The sequence below is a fragment of the Ipomoea triloba genome, chromosome 14 (assembly GCF_003576645.1).
Source record: "Ipomoea triloba cultivar NCNSP0323 chromosome 14, ASM357664v1".
NCBI lineage: Eukaryota > Viridiplantae > Streptophyta > Magnoliopsida > Solanales > Convolvulaceae > Ipomoea > Ipomoea triloba.
Window position 1 is genome coordinate 16732858 of NC_044929.1, and position 20296 is coordinate 16753153.

At 33.3% G+C, this 20296-nt stretch overlaps 1 protein-coding gene across 1 annotated transcript; it reads left to right on the forward strand.

The window, feature by feature from the left end:
* Window positions 1-5461: 5461 nt before the first annotated feature.
* On the forward strand, window positions 5462-19922 carry LOC116004860 (protein argonaute 4-like). Its single transcript, XM_031245047.1, is given in 24 exon segments — window positions 5462-5609; window positions 13328-13564; window positions 13646-13851; window positions 13970-14185; window positions 14275-14411; window positions 14481-14578; window positions 14677-14774; window positions 14921-15089; window positions 15165-15281; window positions 15360-15467; window positions 15668-15730; window positions 15859-15972; window positions 16056-16221; window positions 16331-16443; window positions 16574-16613; window positions 16616-16710; window positions 16903-17033; window positions 17892-17957; window positions 18416-18479; window positions 18559-18670; window positions 18749-18822; window positions 19059-19153; window positions 19309-19340; window positions 19505-19922. Coding segments are annotated over 23 exon segments (2721 nt in total). The 5' UTR covers window positions 5462-5609; window positions 13328-13336; the 3' UTR covers window positions 19684-19922.
* Window positions 19923-20296: the final 374 nt, after the last annotated feature.

Consider the following 20296-nt stretch of genomic DNA (forward strand, 5'->3'; position numbering starts at 1 on the left):
ATAATAATTTATTTTGTTCTGATAATATTATACCTTTAGTATATAACGTGTGTGTGTATATTAATGTCGGAAAAAAATTATTATTTAGTTATAATTATAATAATATTATACTTTAAGTATATATGTATATACATGATTAGGATTTTGTGTGTGTGTCAATGTGTACGTGCGTGCGTGTATATAACCATAATATTACAATAATAATTGCACGGAAGAAGAGAATGAGAATTATCATAACAATTATTATAAATAAAAATTAGGCAATTATATTAATAATTAATTATTAAGGTAAGTATTTGCAAAAAAAAAAAAACAAAACAAAAAAAAAAAACAAAAAAGAGGTAAGTATAATTTATTTTGTGCCAATAATATTATACATTAAGTATAAACATATGTTTATAGATTATCATAAAAATTACACGGAAGAATGTGATGAGAATTACCAAAAATATTTATTAGGCAATAATAATAATAATAATAATAATAATAATAATAATAATAATAATAAATTATTAAGGCATGTATATAGTGTTATAGCTTTGTGTGTGTGTCGTGTATAGGGAAAGGTTCAAGTAGAAAAGAAGCCACAGGTGAAACGTGCAATTGCATCTCAACCATTCATCAACTCATCTTTTAAAAAAAATTCGCCACATGAGATCCACAACAATGTGCACTAGAAGACACAACAATATGCTCTGAAAGGCATAACAATGTATACTGAAAGGCACAAAAATATGCAACAACTATTGAAAAGAATAAATTTAATACTGAGTCATTCAAGATCAAATGCTCTTTAAGGCCTTTCTCATTAGCAATATTTGTCACAAATTTTTAGGAGAAAAAACTTAAGCATGGGTTTTTATACAAATGGGGGTGTTGCATTTTGGAGAAATTGTTCTCCTGCAACACCCCCATTTCTGTTAGATTTTTTTTTTTTTTTTTTTTATAGAAAAAAGAAAGAAAGTGAGACGCGTTTGTGTCTCACAGCCAACCAACAAGCGCGTGTACCACTCTCAATCATTGTTGATTATTTTGTTTTTAATTTTATTATTTTTTTAAATTTGTTTGTTTTTATTGTTTTATTAGTTTTGTTTTAAATTTTTAACAAAATTTAAATATGTAATATATCTTTTAGAATTAAATTTTGAATGATTTAATTATAATTAAAATAAATAGATAAACAGCAAAAATTAATTTAAACATTTGTAGTTATCATTTTAATTAAATGCAATTATGTTTATTTAAATTAATTTCCATTACAGTTATAAATTTATAATTAAAATATAAGATAGTTACGGTGGGTCCACAAAAAACTGAGAAAAACTTAAACTAATGGGAATAAGGGTTTTTGGGATTGAGTGAGACCGTGGATGATGAGGTGGATGCTTTGGCCAAAAAAAACTTGAACTATTGAGGTAAAGGTTGAAGGCACAACATGTGCACTGTAAGTCATAATAATGTGCTCTGGAAGAATGGAAAATATGCACTTGAACCCTTGAAAAGGCAAAAATATGCATGGTAAGGTTTAAAGGTTGAAGGCACAACAATGTGCTCTGGAAGAAGGGACAATGTACACTGGAACTCTTGAAAGGCAAAAATGTGCATGATAACGTTTAAAGATTGAAGACACAATAATGTGCATTGTAAGGCACAACAATGTGCTCTATAAATAGAGACAATGTGCATTGAAACTCTAGAAAGACAAAAATGTTCATGGTAAGGTAGATATGAAATAATTATTGAAAAGACTAAATTTAATGCATGATCTTCAACACAAATCATAAACGAAAAAAATTCAATTATATATATATATATATGTATGTATGTATGTATGTATGTATGTATGTATGTATGTATGTACGTACTAGTGTTTTACCCGTGCGTTGAACTAATAATTATCACTGAAATAATTATTGAAAAATTTTGTTATTATGAATTTAAATTTAAAGAATAGAAAAAAATAAAATAAAAATTAAAATATACAATATAATAATATAGTTGAACTTTTATATATTAAGTATCTATTTTCACAACATACAAAATTTAAATTTAAATTTTGTATGGTTAATATAATCTCTAATTTTATAGAAAAATTCACATAATTAAGTTGATTTATTCCAAATTGTATTTATATATATTATAATTGTAAAATATGAATAATAACTAAAATTATTGTACTTAGAAATCAATAAAAAAAATTCAAATTTTAAATTTTGTATGAGTAAGTTTAAACTATAATCGGACGCATTTCTTATATGATTGTATAATACATTATATATACACATAATATTTATTAATCTGTATATAGGAAAATTCTATAATATAATTTCATTAATTATAATATATATATAGATAGATTTATAACTAAAAATTTACATTTAAAAATTAAAAAATTAGCATTTAAATTTTGTATGATTAATATAGTGCATATGTATATATACATATATATATGTGTGTGTGTGTGTGTGTGTGTACTTTTAATTCTATATTGATAAGCATAATTTGTATATATAATTATATACTTTAGAAAAATATTCATTATTAAAAAAGGAATATAACTTAAAAATTAAATTATTAATTACATTGCCTAATATAATTGTCTTACTAATTGATTCTTATGCTACTATAATTCGTATATTTGAAGTCTTTTTATTATCAAGCTAAATATCTGTTAGCTGCCTTAATAATTAAAATAATTCTTAGTCACATCTGTAGTACTAAAAATATTACTTTGGATTTTTATAAATAAGATATAATATTATTAAACCTAAATTATTTAAAATAATGTGCCATAGTACAAAATATTTTATAATTGACTTAAAAATTAACTATTAATTTTATTGTTGAATACAAATTGACAATTATTAAACATTATTTATGGTAATTATTGTGTCCCATGTTATACTACAATTATTAGGTAGCATTTTTATAATTAAGGTAAAATTTAATTAAATTGAAATTATTAAAAATAATGTGTCCATAGTACAAAATAAATTATACTTGCCTTAAAAATTAGTTATTAATATAATTGCGTAATTTAAATTTACAATTATTAATAATTATTTATGGTAATTATTAGGCATTAAAATGGATAAAAAAAAGAATAAAAAGAGGAAAGCATATAAAAGATGTCATACAATATCTTGCATAAGGCAAATTAATTTAAAATTTAATAATTACTTCGAAATTAAATATAGGAAATATTGCAGAAAACATTGATTTCATCCCCACGAACCCCGATCTTCTTAAACTTGTGATCCTTTGCCTTCTTTTTCTTCATCCACACGAACCCCCGTTTTTCAATTCCGCCCCCACTTCCATGTACTCAACATGTGGATTTCCTCCTGTAGCTACACGGATTTCTCCGTGCACACCGCCAGATTACGACAATTAATTATTACCATAAAGCGATAATATAATATGATTTAGACAATTATATTATTATTAAAATAAATGTAGAAAAAATAAAGAAGAAATAATTTAAAAAGTAAATATAGTGTCAACTATTATATAATAATAATAATGCATATTACGGAGTACATGTTAATTTATGAAGTTGTAATATAATTTCTTACTGGGCAGTGGAATAAGGGAATGAGAGAGTCACCAACATGTGAAGATGAGGGAGACAGAGCAAAAAATATTAGTTTCCTTTTTCATTTTACCTTTACTATTGTTTTGCCAAGAATTTTACAAAGGATGATATTTTTTTTTATTAATATAGTATTAAGTATAGAAGTATAGATAAGTATTCGAATTATTATTATTTGTGTGAATAATAATTAATAAATTGTTATTTCCTTATACAATTACGCACAATTTTCAAGGAATTTTCTCATTTACTACACATAATTTGTTTCCATTATTCTCACAATTATAATGGTTTAATTATTCTCAAAATTTGGTAAAAAAAGATTTGTTACCTATTAAACTTTTTATAAATATTTTTATCAATTAATTAATAATTAGCTTGGGCGGGAAAGTTGAAGATGAGTAATTTGAATTGTCACAAGTTAATAATAAATCACACAATATAATTAAATATACAAATAAATCCAATGCAGTAATAAAAAACTAGAAAATACATATATAATATTTCGATATGATTTTGGTTTATCTAATGTATTGTAATCCTAATACTAATTCTACCAATTACTCGGTACAAAATTTGATGTTACATATTGGAAATTCTGACAATTAACTTATTAAAAAAATCAAATAATAAATATAAAATATCACTTAAAAAAAATATAAAATATCATAATACTTAAATGTTTTACCATAATGAACATATTCTCCGTAAATATGGTGCATTAAATTAGCCTAGTTTGAAAAAGTAGTGTAACGTCATTTCATGCCCCACCCTATAGTTTAGAGATTATTTCACTTTTGACCAAACATATTATTTATAAAAATAACAACTGATTTAAATTTTAATGGTTAATTTTAAAATTTTAAAAATTTGAAATATTCTTATTTTATAAAATCATTTATTAAATTCACGCTCTTGCATATGAACCTTTTTTTTTTTCAGTTATGTTAAATTACAAAAATACAATTTAAAAGTAAGATTTTAAAATAAATCAAAGTATTATGAACAAATTCAAAGCCTTTTTCAATGCTTTTACCTTGTACTTGGAATAAGTGGAACACGTGGCAATTTATATGATTTTAGAGTATCAACATCTGTGGATTATTTTCGGTTTTTTATGATAAAAATGTCAACATGGAGGAGAGATAAGGAAGAGAAAGAGGGGAAGAGTTTCATCTGCAAGCAATAGATTTTTTTTCTTTTTCTTTTTTTGCAGAAAGTGGGATTCACAACAGATTAATTTCAACTGCACAAGCATCGCATGAAAGGCACAATTGCGCCCAGTGGTCTAGGCGTGTTACAGGCGCCCAAAAATCAACTTTAATGTTTTTCTTTTTTCCTTTCTACTCATATTATCTTTCCTAATCACACTTGCCAAAACTTCTCAAAAATTACAAAAGAACCTAATTATTATGCGCAGCTCCTTCTTCACAGTATCAGGACCCACCAAAATCTGCCAAAAACCCATTTTTGTAGGACAAAAATATCACAAAAAATTCATCTTCCACAATTGTTAAGAACCCAACACTAAGTTTTAATTATTTCAAAAACTCATCAAAAAAACTCTATTTGGGAAGGCTAAATGTACATACTGTACTGATTAACTGTACTTGATCAAAGGAGTGACGGGTGACGGATGTAATGTAACGCATTTCCTTTTATCGTAAACAGAAGAAAAGATACCCAACGATGCGGAAAAGTCTGTTATACCCTTGACGTCTAGTCGTATTATGGAAGACCATGACACGTGGAGGAGCATCGTAGAGAGCGTGACGAACAGTGTTGCATTACCATAGTTCCATAACAACTGCCACTCTTCTCCCGAAGTTCCTCACTCACTTTTTTTTTTTTTTGTAACAAGTTCCTCACTCAGTTACTCTCTCAACTCTCTTCTCCCCTTCTCTCTCTATGCACTCTCTCTCTGTCTAAAAATCTCTTCTACAAACTAGTACAGAGGAGCCTCAAGGGTTTTCTGTTCTTCGCTGCTTTCTTCTTTCGCTTCTCTCTTGAGCACTAGGTACAGCGCTTGTGCTCTGTGTGTTTTTAGCTTTAGTTTTTTGATGAGATGAAACTTGTTTGTTTTGTTTTTGTTTTTGGCTTAAAGTTACTGCAATGTTGCTTTGTTTTCGGTGTTCTATTGACATAATTGGATTTATTTGTTTGGATTTTTTGTTTGATCGGTTTCGTGGTATGATTTTTGGTGTCTCTGGCTACCTGGTGCTTTTGAGAAAGAATGACTGTAATCTTACCTAGTTTGGTGTTTCTGTTTTTATGATTTTTGAAAAAACTGTTTGGGTAGTTTTTGAAGAACTCATGGACTTTTATTCTGGTTGATGATCACGTTTGTGAAAACAGCACATGCAAAGTTATTTTCTCCTTGTAATATATATGTTATTTAAGTGTTACATTAGACAAGTTTAGGGTTGCTTTTTTCAATTCTTTCTGTTATGTACTCTGGTGTGTAAAATGCGTCTTTGAATACTTAATACCTATCATATTATATTTGTCTGTATTTTAGCAACTTTTTAGTAATGTGGTTGACTTTAGTTAATTTGTTATATTTTTTGCTTAATATCTTGCTAAAGCAGTTTGTATGTGCTAAAGTAGTTCATGATGTATTAAAACTTAATTATTGTTACAAAATATCTACTGACTACAGAAAGGTAGAAGAGGAAGAGTACAATAAGTGAGAGAAAACAATACAATAAATCAGTACATCAATAATAACAATAATAACACTGTTAAATTCGTAAGAAATAAATTCTGAAAATAACAATACAGAGTAGAAAAATCCAAGTCGTGTATTACACACTTTCCTTAAAACCGATTCGCTACCTCTCACGGGTGCTAGAAGCGTTGTAGTGTCGGTCTCCCAGGATAAAATGGATTACAATAGTATAGTTGAGCACTCAACCTATACTATTTCTGGAACTAGAACAACAAGGTTGAACACTTAGAGTAAGAAGAGGTAGAAGAACAACACTCGTATTTTTTTTTCTTTCGCACTCTGGTTTTTCTTTCAGGAAGAAGAAGGAAAAACAAATGGATTAATTTTGAGCAGAGAGAAAAAGCAAATGTAAGTGTGTTCTGTGTATTGCATTTCGGATGGCAAAGGGAGATATTAAATACCACTTAGTGGAGACATACATAATGGGTACACCACTAAACAAATATAATAAGACAAAAGCCATAATTAAGAGGCTTAGACTTTCTCTACTAAGACAAAAGATTCAGACAAGGGGTTTGCTCTTTCTAATAAACAAACTTTGGTGGCTTTAGAATAGTAACAGCGTGGGAATTAAATGCAGCCTCCATTGAGCTTTGTTCCATCCATTGAGAAGCACACCAATATTATAATATGGGTGCACATAACTCCAATAGCATTTAATTACCACTATGACCGGATTTTATGCCAGCCAAATTTCACTATTCAGTACAATTAAATAGGTATATTTTGAGAATCAATTTCTCATTCACCTATTACACATTTTGTGCGTGTAAAATATTTGACCCACAAATATTTGTACCACAAAAATTAGCCACTAAGAATGAAATTTTCCAACAATCCCCCACATGAATGAAAAAATGATTTTCGGGACTGAAAAAGAATACTCAATTGTGTTCAACGGTCAATTCCTGCATAGGATAGGTAGGTGTTACCCTTTGAACCATCCCTTGTGAAAATATATTTACTCTACTGACTGTTCGGTAGAACATGATGTCTTTGAACCGTACTGTCATTTATGTAGACGATGATATATCTTACACAGGAACCTTCCAACCTTAGTTCTGTTCTCATGAGTGTGCCCGTTTTGGCCATGGAACACCGTTCCTGGTTCTGCAAGAGTTTCTAAAGAATTGAGCCCAATCAATTCTCCTTCGAAGCGGCCCCACTTTTCTCTCACATAGGTGATTCTTTACCGAGTATCTCGCATACTCATGTCAACCGACAATTTGAATCATTAAAGCATTGCTAGCCTCGCACGGGAGTCACTATTTTAAACGAGGAGAGATAGGGAGTCTGAAATCCCCACAGTGACATGCCTTGTTTCATAATTTAGTTGTCCCATTGAACCTAGGTGCCAGCTAGGTTGGGTATCCACCATAAAACATTTATTCCAAGGGCTTTAATCCCATTCCTCGTGTTAAGTTTTCTATAACCTCTTTGCCTAATCCTTTGGTTAGCGGATTTGCTATGTTATCTTTTGACTTTACATAGTCAACAGAGATAACACCTGTAGTGAGAAGTTGTTTAATGGTATTGTGTCTACGACGTATATGTCTAGACTTACCATTATACATATTACTCTTTACCCTTCCAATTGCAGCTTGACTATCACAATGCACACAAACTGGAGGTACAGGTTTTTCCCAACTAGGAATATCTTCAAGAAAATGGCGTAGCCATTCGGCTTCTTCACAACATTTATCCACGGCTATTAGCTCAGATTCCATAGTGGATCTAGCTATCACAGTTTGTTTCGTGGATTTCCATGAAACGGCTGCACCGGCTAATGTGAAGACATAGCCACTTGTGGACTTAGAGTCTTTAATATCTGATATCCAATTAGCATCGCTATACCCTTCAAGTAGAGCAGGATATCTCGTATAATGCAGTCCTAGATTACGAGTATACCTTAAGTATCTCATAACTCTTACAATTGCTTTCCAATGAATATCACCGGGATTACTCGTATATCTACTAAGTTTGCTAACCGCAAAGGCAATATCCGGCCTAGTACAACTCATTAGATACATTAAACTACCAATAATCCGAGCGTATTCTACTTGAGAAATACACACTCCACGATTTTTGGATAGATGAACATTTGTATCCAAAGGCGTCTTAGCTAATTGATTATCTTCCTTGTTGAATTTTTCAAGGATTTTATCAATATAATGAGATTGACTCAACATAAGACCATTCGGTCTTCTAACAATTTTAATTCCAAGGATTAAATCTGCTAATCCCAAGTCCTTCATGTCAAATTTCGAATTTAACATGCTTTTGGTAGATATTATCATTTCACCGTTACTACCAACGATGAGTATATCATCTACGTATAAACAGAGAATAACGTAACCGTCTATTGTTTCCTTAGTGTCGACACACTTGTCACTCTCGTTTATCTTAAACCCATTGGTTAGCATCGCATGATCAAATTTTTCATGCCATTGCTTTGGTGCTTGCTTCAAGCCATATAATGACTTAACCAATTTGCACACTTTACTTTCTTGGCCTGGAACAATAAACCCTTCAGGTTGTTCCATATAGATTTCCTCATCTAATTCACCATTTAAGAAAGCGGTTTTAACATCCATTTGATGAACTTCCAAATCTCGTAAAGCAGCTATGGCAAGTACCATCCTAATAGAATTTATTCTCGTCACGGGAGAATACGTATCAAAGTAATCAAGACCTTCACGTTGCCTGTAACCTTTAATTACAAGTCTAGCCTTATACTTCTCGATTGAACTATTCGGTTTCATCTTCTTTTTAAAGACCCATTTAGATCCCAAGGGCTTGCTACCCGGAGGAAGATCTACTAGTTCCCAAGTATGATTCTGTAAGATAGAATCCACTTCACTTTTTATAGCCTCTTTCCACATCGGTCCTTCTGTAGAGGTTACAGCTTCTACATAAGTTTGAGGCTCATTTTCTAACAAACATGTTAGAAAATCTGGTTCATTTTCTAGTAAACAAGTTAGAATATTAGAGTCATATTCTAACAAATAGGTTAGGAAATCTGGACCAAAGGATTTTTCAATCCTAACTCGCTTGCTACGTCTAGACTCGAGCTCAGGTTCTTTTCCAGATTCTCCACTATCATTATCCACAATTACATCGAATGTTTGCTTCGATGTACTAGGTCCCTCATTAGACCTACAAGGAAATACATTTTCAAAGAAAGATGCATTTCTTGATTCTATTATCGTGTTCTTGTGTACATTCGGATTGTGAGACTCATGTACTAAGAATCGATAAGCACTACTGTTATGTGCATAACCAATAAAAAATACAGTCCACGATTTTAGGACCTATTTTTATTTTCTTAGGTGTTGGCACCAATACTTTTGCAAGACACCCCCACACTTTCAAGTATTGATAGGAATGCTTATTTCCTTTCCACAACTCATATGGAGTTTTATCAAGCTTCTTGTGAGGTACCTTATTTAAAAGATAATTACTTGTCAAAATAGCTTCACCCCACATATTTTGAGGTAGACCCGAACTTATCAATATCGCATTCATCATATCTTTCAATGTGCGATTTTTACGTTCGGCAACACCATTTGATTGAGGCGAGTACGGTGCTGTACGTTCATGTACAATACCAACACTAGCACAGAAATCACCAATAGGTGTTTCATACTCACCACCTCGGTCGCTTCTAACCGCCTTAATTTTCTTATTGAGTTGGGTTTCTACTTCATTCTTATAAAGAATGAATTTTCCGATAGCTTCATCTTTGCTTTTTAGCAAATATACATAGCAATAACGTGTGCTATCATCAATAAATGTGATAAAATATTTATTACCACCTCTTGTTTGTGTAGATCTAAAATCACACAAATCAGTATGAATTAAATCAAGTGGTTTACTTCGCCTTTCAACCGATTTGAAAGGTGTCTTCGTCAGTTTTGCCTCAACACAAATTTCACATTTATTTGCATTAATTTGGAATGTTGGAATAAGATTCATGTTAATTAATCTACGTATAGAGTTAAAGTTAACATGACCTAGTCTACCATGCCATAAATTGGAAGACTCAAGCAAGTAAGCACAACTAGCTTTATTCTTATTCATCATGATCATTACATTGAGTTTAAACAACCCATCAAGTACATAACCTTTTCCAACAAACATTCCTTGCTTAGACAAAACTACCTTGTCAGACTCGAAGACCATCTTGAATCCATGTTTGTTTAACAGTGAGCTAGAAATCAAATTCTTCCGCAGCTCCGGAACATATAGTACATTGTTCAGTGTCAGTTCCTTTCCAGAAGTCATCTTCAAAATCACTTTTCTCATGCCTTCCACAGTAGACTGGGCAGAATTACCCATCCATACCTTCTCTCCTTCCACGGTCTCAAAGGTAGAAAATAAGTCACGGTTGAAGCAAATGTGCCTAGTTGCACCAGTGTCAATGAACCACTCACGTTGGTTGGAGCCCACGATAGCCGAAAGGCTAATTTCTTCATCTTTCTGACTGCTTTGCTCTACGACATTCGCCTGAGGGCTTTTGTTCTTTTTCTTTGGAGCTTTGCAGTTAGATGATTTGTGGCCAGTTTTGCCACAGTTAAAGCACTTTCCATGAAATTGGTTCTTGGAAATGCCTCCTTTAGGACCAAGCTTCTGTTTGCCCTTATTCTTGGGACCTTTGTTGTGCTCCACAACATTGGCCTTAGAGCCACCAAAAACATGACCAGTCCCATCATTATTCCTGTTGTCCTCCTCAATTCGAAGTCGAAGAATCAACTCCTCCAAGTTCATATCCTTTCGTTTATGCTTAAGGTGACCTTTTTCCAACTTGGAGGCAGTAAGTGGATTATGGATGCCACTTGAAATGATTCACCAACAGCCATCCCTTCTTCATGAATCTCATCGAAGATTAACTGAAGTTCTTCGACTTGATCCATCAAGGGTTTTGAATCCACCATTTTAAAATCAAGGAATCGGCCAACAACAAATTTCTTTGCGCCAGCATCCTCACTTTTATACTTGTGGTCCAGAGCATTCCACAAGGCTTTGGCCGTGGCATATTTGCGATATATATCATATAACGCATCTGACAGACCGCTCAGAACATAACTTCGGCAAAGGTAGTCCGAATCCTTCCAAGCCCGCACAGCTGTTAGGTATTGTGCATCGGTCTGTCCTTCCATTAACTCAGGACCAAGCTCGGTTAAAAATCTTTTCAGGCCAAGAGTTGTTAAATAAAACAACATTTTTTCTTGCCATCTTTTGAAGTTCTTCCCCTTGAACTTCTCTAGTTTTTCAACTGATCCACTTGGTACCGACACCGGTACCTGCATCGTAGGGGTATACCCTGTGATGCCACCCCCAATCTGTGAATCAACTTTCACTAGGGTATCCGAATGAGCAACCTCGTTGCCATTCCCACCACTGTTGTTATTATTCTGATTATTGTTGTTGTTCTCACCACCTTCCTTATCAACTTCCATATTAGAAGACATTTTTCAGCAGATCGGTTTTAAGATTGTTACGAAATATCTACTGACTACAGAAAGGTAGAAGAGGAAGAGTACAATAAGTGAGAGAAAACAATACAATAAATCAGTACATCAATAATAACAATAATAACACTGTTAAATTCGTAAGAAATAAATTCTGAAAATAACAATACAGAGTAGAAAAATCCAAGTCGTGTATTACACACTTTCCTTAAAACCGATTCGCTACCTCCCACGGGTGCTAGAAGCGTTGTAGTGTCGGTCTCCCAGGATAAAATGGATTACAATAGTATAGTTGAGCACTCAACCTATACTATTTCCGGCGAACTAGAACAACAAGGTTGAACACTTAGAGTAAGAAGAGGTAGAAGAACAACACTCGTATTTTTTTTTTTTCTTTCGCACTCTGGTTTTTCTTTCAGGAAGAAGAAGGAAAGACAAATGAATTAATTTTGAGCAGAGAGAAAAAGCAAAGGTAAGTGTGTTCTGTGTATTGCATTTCAGATGGCAAAGGGAGATATTAAATACCACTTAGTGGAGACATACATAATGGGTACACCACTAAACAAATATAATAAGACAAAAGCCATAATTAAGAGGCTTAGACTTTCTCTACTAAGACAAAAGATTCAAGGGGTTTGCTCTTTCTAATAAACAAACTTTGGTGGCTTTAGAATAGTAACGGCGTGGGAATTAAATGCAGCCTCCATAGAGCTTTGTTCCATCCATTGAGAAGCACACCAATATTATAATATGGGTGCACATAACTCCAATAGCATTTAACTACCACTATGACCGGATTTTATGCCAGCCAAATTTCACTATTCAGTACAATTAAATAGGTATATTTTGAAAATCAATTTCTCATTCACCTATTACACATTTTGTGCGTGTAAAATATTTGACTCACAAATATTTGTACCACAAAAATTAGCCACTAAGAATGAAATTTTCCAACAATTATCAGCATTTCTTGGTCCAGGGCAGGTCCAATCATTTTGTATGCCATGGCCCTATTTCAAGAATCGTTTTTGAACCACTTTGTTTTCATTTCATGTTAGAACCTTCAAATTATTAATATTAAGATCAAGATAGTTAAGTACACAAATCAATTCATTAAAAAGTCTCAAACCAGATGTATCATCCACTTTTAAAAACACTGTACTACTAAACCCATTTTTTCTTTATGACTAGGATCAGAGCTAGCATCAGAGCTAGGATCAGAGCTAGCATCAGAGCAGGGCAGTTAGTTGTGATTCTATTAACTGCTCTACTTGTTTCTTGTATTTCTTTGAGTAGCTAAGTGCTCTACTTGTTTTCTGTATTTCTTTGAGTAGCTAAGAAATACTTGTAACTTATGCTTCAATTTCTCAATTGGTTTTCTACCGCTCCATGCAACTAAAAGATGGGGAGGAAACAAATTATTTAGTAGAGAGTGCATGCCATTTTATCTGTTTCTTGCATTTATTACCACCCTACAGTTCTTGGATTATTTTTCTTAATATAATCTATTATTAACATTCTAATTTTTTGTTGAAGTTTGTGGTGATGGCTGAGCAAGACAACAATGGAGCAGCTGAGGCTCTTCCTCCTCCACCACCGGTTCCTTCAGATGTTATTCCAGTAAAAGCTGAAGCAGATTCTACCAAGAAAAAGGCCCCTCGCCTTCCTATGGCTAGACGAGGGTTTGGGTCCAAGGGACAAAAGATTCCTATCCTTACCAATCACTTTAAAGTGAATGTGTCTAAAAATGATGGACACTTTTTTCACTACAGTGTATGCTGACACCCGTATTAGCAACTGAATTCCCTAACCTTGTATGTACATTTTTCATTTATTAACTTCATTCATAAACAGGTTGCCCTTTATTATGAAGATGGTCGTCCAGTGGATAGCAAAGGCATTGGCAGAAAAGTCTTGGATAGAGTGCACGAAACATATGATACAGAACTAGCTGAAAAAGAATTTGCATATGATGGTGAAAAGAGTTTGTTCACAGTTGGTGCACTTCCTCGAAACAAACTTGAGTTCACAGTTGTTCTTGAGGATGTCACTTCAAATAGGTTTGTTTGCAAGGAAATGTTGAGTTTGGCATATTGCCTCCTGCCCTCCTTATTTCCTTCCATCCTTTTTCTTCTTTGTTATGTGTTCTTATACCCTGCCCCTGCCTCCTTTATATAGGAACAATGGTAACTGCAGTCCTGGGAGTCCTAATGAGGGTGACAAGAAAAGGTTACGGCGCCCTTACCGATCAAAGACTTATAAGGTGGAGATTAGCTTTGCTGCCAAAATTCCTATGAATGCAATTGCAAATGCCTTGCGGGGACAAGAGTCTGAGAACTCTCAAGAAGCGCTGAGGGTTTTGGATATCATATTGAGGCAGCATGCTGCGAAGCAGTAAGTTGGGCACTATTCAGTTTTTTGGTGATCAATTGAGAATTGTTCAGTTTGGCTCAATGGATATGTCCTATGCATTTTCATCTCAGGGGTTGCCTGCTTGTTCGACAATCCTTCTTCCATAATGACCCAAAAAATTTTGCTAGTGTTGGAGGTGGTGTCCTTGGGTGTCGAGGGTTCCATTCAAGCTTCAGGACCACTCAGGGTGGCCTGTCTTTGAACATTGGTAATATCTATCAGCATGCTCATTTTTTAGAGCTCTTTCAGTTATCCAATGATGTTTTTTTCCTTGCAGATACATCTACCACAATGATAATTCAACCTGGGCCTGTGGTAGATTTCTTAATCGCCAATCAGAATGCGAAGGATCCATTTTCTCTAGATTGGGCAAAGGTAAAGTTGCTTTGCCCTTGATGTGTTATTGTGGTTAAAGAAAAGTAACTCTGTGCATACATGTCTAAGCAATCATTCCCTCTACGTGGCCTAATCAGGCTAAAAGGATGCTGAAGAATCTGAGAGTGACTACAAGTCCAACAAATCAAGAGTACAAGATAAGTGGATTAAGTGAGAAGAGCTGTAGAGAGCAAACGTATATTTCCTGATCTGTTTTCTTTTCTTTGATGCCTTATATAGCTCATGGCTAATGAAGAATAAACAATAAATCATGTACACCCAAATTTATTCCTTTGATGTTCATTTTTTGTCTATAGAACCTATTTCTTTTGTGTTTTGTAGCTTTACTTTAAAGCAGAAAAGCAAGGATGATGATGGTGAAGTTCAGAACACTGAAGTGACTGTTTATGATTACTTTGTTAATCAACGTAACATAGACTTGCGCTATTCTGCTGATTTACCATGTATCAATGTTGGAAAGCCAAAACGTCCAACTTACTTCCCTATCGAGGTAAATATTGCTTTTGAATGGTTACATCAGTCTATGCTCCCTCTTTAATTTTCAAACTTTAACCCCATTTTCCAGTTGTGCTCATTGGTGTCCTTGCAAAGATACACAAAAGCACTCTCCACTTTTCAAAGAGCTTCTCTGGTGGAGAAATCAAGACAGAAGCCTCAAGAGAGGATGCAAGTTTTAAGTAATGTAGGTTATTATATTTTGTTTTAAATGATTTCTAGTATACTTTGTTCATGCTCTCAGGTGTTATTTTGACTGTTACAGGCACTGAAAATCAACAACTATGATGCTGAGCCACTGCTTAATTCATGTGGCATATCAATCAATAATAACTTCACTCAGATTGAGGGTCGTGTTCTGCCTGCCCCAAAAGTAAGAAATCTGTAATGCTTTTTGTAACTTATTTACAGAGTATTTATTTATTGTTAAGAGTTTTATGTAAAGTATTGCTGACTGCTGAAGGTATGAAAGTTCATTTTGTTCGTTTTTTTTTTCCCTAGTGCTACATGATACGAATCACTACTGTAATTAGTGGAGCTATAACTTAATGGCAAATTTTTGCTTTATCACAGTTGAAAGTTGGAAATGGAGAGGATTTCTTTCCTCGAAATGGGAGATGGAACTTCAATAACAAGGTAGAGTTCTCATATTTCACAAATATATTATTATTATTATTTTAAAATACACAGGTCTCACCTGTATTGACACATCACTATGGTAGTTTTTTAAACTCTAGTTTTCATTGTCTTGGTGTGATGGACAGAAACTAGTGGAGCCAGCAAAGATTGAACGTTGGGCTGTTGTAAATTTCTCTGCACGCTGTGATATACGTGGCCTTGTCAGAGATTTGATGAAATGTGGAGAAATGAAAGGGATTGTATGTTTTGTCAGGTTACTGTATTTTTTTCTTTTTAAACTGAAAGTGACTGGCTAGTGATGTCTTTGATTGTATCTTTGAAGAGCGTGGAGCCCCCTTTTGATGTATTTGAGGAGAACCCACAGTTCAGACGAGCTCCACCTGTTGTGAGAGTAGAGAAAATGTTTGAAGACATCCAATCCAAGCTTCCTGGGGCACCTAAGTTCCTTCTCTGTTTGTTGCCTGAAAGAAAGAACTGTGATGTATATGGTTTATCTAATACGCCTCTTCATTTTTCTGCTCTTTTTGTGTTGATGGAGCTATCCCGACAAGCTATTTATTCAAAATAATTGTCTATTTGTCTTATTGAAACTTAAAGGGCCATGGAAACGAAAGAATCTGGCTGATCATGGAATTGTGACTCAATGCATGTCACCAACCAGAGTGAATGATCAATATCTTACAAATTGCCTCCTTAAGATCAATGCCAAGGTGACAAGTAGTTAGCATTTGTTTTGACTCTGAAGATGAAGATACTAAACATCTTTCTCTCATCTTGTTTCTCCTGCTTCACTTCAAATTTATCAGATTTGTTCCTAAATCATGTTCTGATTCTTTACAGCTTGGAGGGCTGAATTCAATGTTGACTGTTGAACATTCTCCTTCTCCCCCCTTTTTTCAAAGGCTCCCACCATTATTATTGGGATGGATGTGTCTCATGGCTCTCCTGGTCAGACTGACGTTCCATCAATTGCTGCGGTACATCACAGCACCTTCAATTTTAATTTCTTTTGATTCATTTATTGTTCCAATTTTCTTGGTTATGTACTTTTCTGTTTGGCTCTTTAAAAGTTGTGGTTATGCATATGCGTGAGAAGAAATTTATTTTCAATGTTGATTTTGATTTTGTATGCCTTTTATCTTCACTTTATAATTTATAATTCTGAACAGGTTGTGAGTTCGAGGCAGTGGCCTCTTATTTCTCGTTATAGAGCATCAGTGCGTACTCAGTCTGCAAAGGTTGAAATGATTGATAACTTGTTTAATCGTGTTTCTGACACACAAGATGATGGAATTATGAGGTAATTCTATTTTTGTGGTTGGTTGTCATTAAAATCACAGTTGTTATACTGTGAACCATGGTCCACGGTGCATTGTGGACCATGGGTCATGGTTGATACTGCAGTTGTGTTGAATTGATACTGCAGTTGCGTTGAAAGGATACTGCGGTTGTGTTGAAAGAGAACTGCAGTTGCGCGGAACAGAGGCCGTGTCATCCATCTGGAACTGTAGTTGTGTTAAACGGATACTGCAGTTGTGTTGAACGGATGAATGTCCTCTGTTCCGTGCAACTGCAGTTTCCTTCCAACACAACTGCAGTATCTTTTCAACACAACTGCAGTATCCGTTCAACACAACTGCAGTATCAGCTATGATCATGGTCCACAATATAATTTGCGTTAAAATCAATCACAAGACCACAGATTTGAGGCTAGGTTCTTAATGTATGTGAATGATTAAACTCATCACTATCAAGTGACTTCTAACAATTTTCCAAAGTGTTGTCTCATGAAAAATTAGAATTTTTTTTTTTGGTAGGACTCAACTAAGATTCAATTAAATATTCCTTTTATTTTTGATGTTAAGAGGACTAGGATAAAATCAGAGTTCAGAGATTATTCTATTACAAATAGACAGCTTATAAAATGTTGACTATTTAGTTTCTGAAAAAAAATTGGAGAGTATTATCCTGTTGTTGACCTTAATTAGTTTGTATAATATAATTTATTATTTTATGTAGGGACCATAGAAGCTCTTGAACATGCAATTAATATTCTAGTTTCCTTGTCTTCTGAGTCATGAAAATTTATTCCAATTGCATTTGCTGAAATAAAGTTATAGGTTGCCATTGTGATTATATTCAAACTTCTTGCTTTCAGGGAGCAATTGCTAGATTTTTATGTTAGTTCTGGGAAAAGGAAGCCTGACCAAATTATAATCTTCAGGTAAATTTGTAGCCTCTCTTGTCTTTCTTGCCATTTCTTCCTTGTGTTTTATGCATTCAAATCTCAACCAGGAAATCTAAACCTCACTTAAATGTGGATTTAGTTTTAATGTTATAGTAATTGTCATATTTAAGGAAACATTTCCTTTTCCTTGTTTTGTTTATGTCAGGAAATAAAACAAGAAATCTCCAAAATCAGTCATGTGTAAAGTAATTAGATGGAGAATCAAAATTATCACTACAGCAGAGATAAATTTCATTGGTTTTTTGGGTTTATCGGTGGGGAATGGACAATTTGAACTAATAAAATCATTACTCTCAACTCTAAAGTCTAGCCAGTATCATTACTAGATGTTTTCCATTGTTTGAAAGTCAGTTTTAACCACATTCTGGAACATTATGATTTGCGAGAACCATTTTTTCCCTCTAAAATTTTACTGATTGCTCTCAACTTTTCAGGGATGGTGTCAGTGAATCCCAATTCAATCAAGTTCTTAACATTGAACTTGATCAGATCATTGAGGTACCATTTTGGTGAAGAGTTTGATCTAGAAAAAACAAAACAAAATATGTTTTAAAGTTTCTTTTTGCTTTTTTTGTAGGCTTGTAAATTTCTTGATGAGAAATGGTCACCCAAGTTCACAGTCATTGTTGCTCAGAAGAATCATCACACCAAGTTCTTCCAACCTGGGTCTCCTGATAATGTTCAACCCGGTATTACAGATTAAACTGCATATACAACATTAGTTTTTGCGTAGGACAAAGCTGATTTTAATGCTCCCTTGAGTGCAGGGACAATTATTGATAGTAAAGTTTGTCATCCGAAAAACAATGACTTTTACTTGTGTGCTCATGCGGGAATGATTGTAAGTATTATATTTTTGCCCTTTCCTACATGGATTTCTGTTTATTTTATAGTAGTTTGGAGTACTTAATAAGGTCTTTTTCTTTTGCGCATCTATGCAATATCTAAGTTTAAATTTATTCCATTTGATCTGAATTAAGTTTATTTGAAATGCTTAAATAATGAATAGATCTGTAAGCTTTCTTTATGTTACCTTGATACGGCTTATCCTTACATTATTAAATAATTATTTTATAGGGGACCACAAGACCAACACACTACCATGTTCTTTATGATGAGGTTAGATTTTCAGCTGATGAACTGCAAGAACTTGTGCACAGCCTATCTTATGTGTGAGTAGTGGAGTGTAATAGCATTTTGGCTTTTATTTGTTGTATCTTATTTTTATTTTTATTTTTTGAAAACAGTATCTTATTTTTATTTGTTTATACATGAACACTAACTTTAAAAGATATTGATAGTGAAGTTGTTGATATTTTTTTTGCAGGTACCAAAAGAGCACCACCGCTATATCTGTTGGTAATTCTCTTGTCTATTTCACTAAGCTTATCTCAACATTTACTTTTCAAATTTGTCATCCACAATTAGTTTCTGTCTTAAATATTGTAATGTGTTGCTGCCACTATCTCATAGTTTCTTCCATCTTTGTTTGAGCTTTTCATTAACTATGTTGATGTGTGCAGTTGCTCCTATTTGCTATGCTCATTTGGCTGCCACCCAGTTAGGACAGTGGATGAAATTTGAGGATACATCTGAGAAGTCTTCAAGCCATGGTGGTGGGGGATCAAAAGCAGGTCCAGCCCCAGTTTCTCAGTTGCCCCGACTAGAAGAAAAGGTCTCAAGTTCAATGTTTTTCTGCTGAGGCTTGTCAAGGGTTACTAATTTATTTATTCAAAGTTGGAATGATGACTATTATGGTTTGTATATATAGTTTTAGTATCTATGGAGGATGTGCGATTGTAATAGCATAGCACTTTGTCTGTTTACCTTGTTTTGCATGTATGTTTTTGGATTCGTAGTACATCCTATTCTGCAGACAACAGAAAACTCATGTTGCATGGCGGGATCAAACTTCACTTCAAATTGGTGGCGCTTGCCGTTTCGGCCTTGTATGTTTTTTTTAGTTTTTCTTTCTATGTGGGTGCATTTGCTTAGCTATATTTTTTTTTATAAAATAATATTTTAATACTATTTGAAGTATTATCCATGTGGGAGTGTTAATCGGGACACTGGATGCGACTTGACCACAAGATCTTTGGCATAATCACTCTATTTAAACGTATTTAAAAGAATTTTTACGTGATAGATTTTAAGGAGTGTATTCAATGGATTTTAAATAACTGAAATCTTTTCAGATTTTCTTAACTTTGTAAAAACTTTTTCATACTAAAATGTCTACAAAAGTTATTTTTTTTTAAAAATAATCTACAAAAATCATTAAAACTCTAAATTGAATACACCGTTATAAATATTTC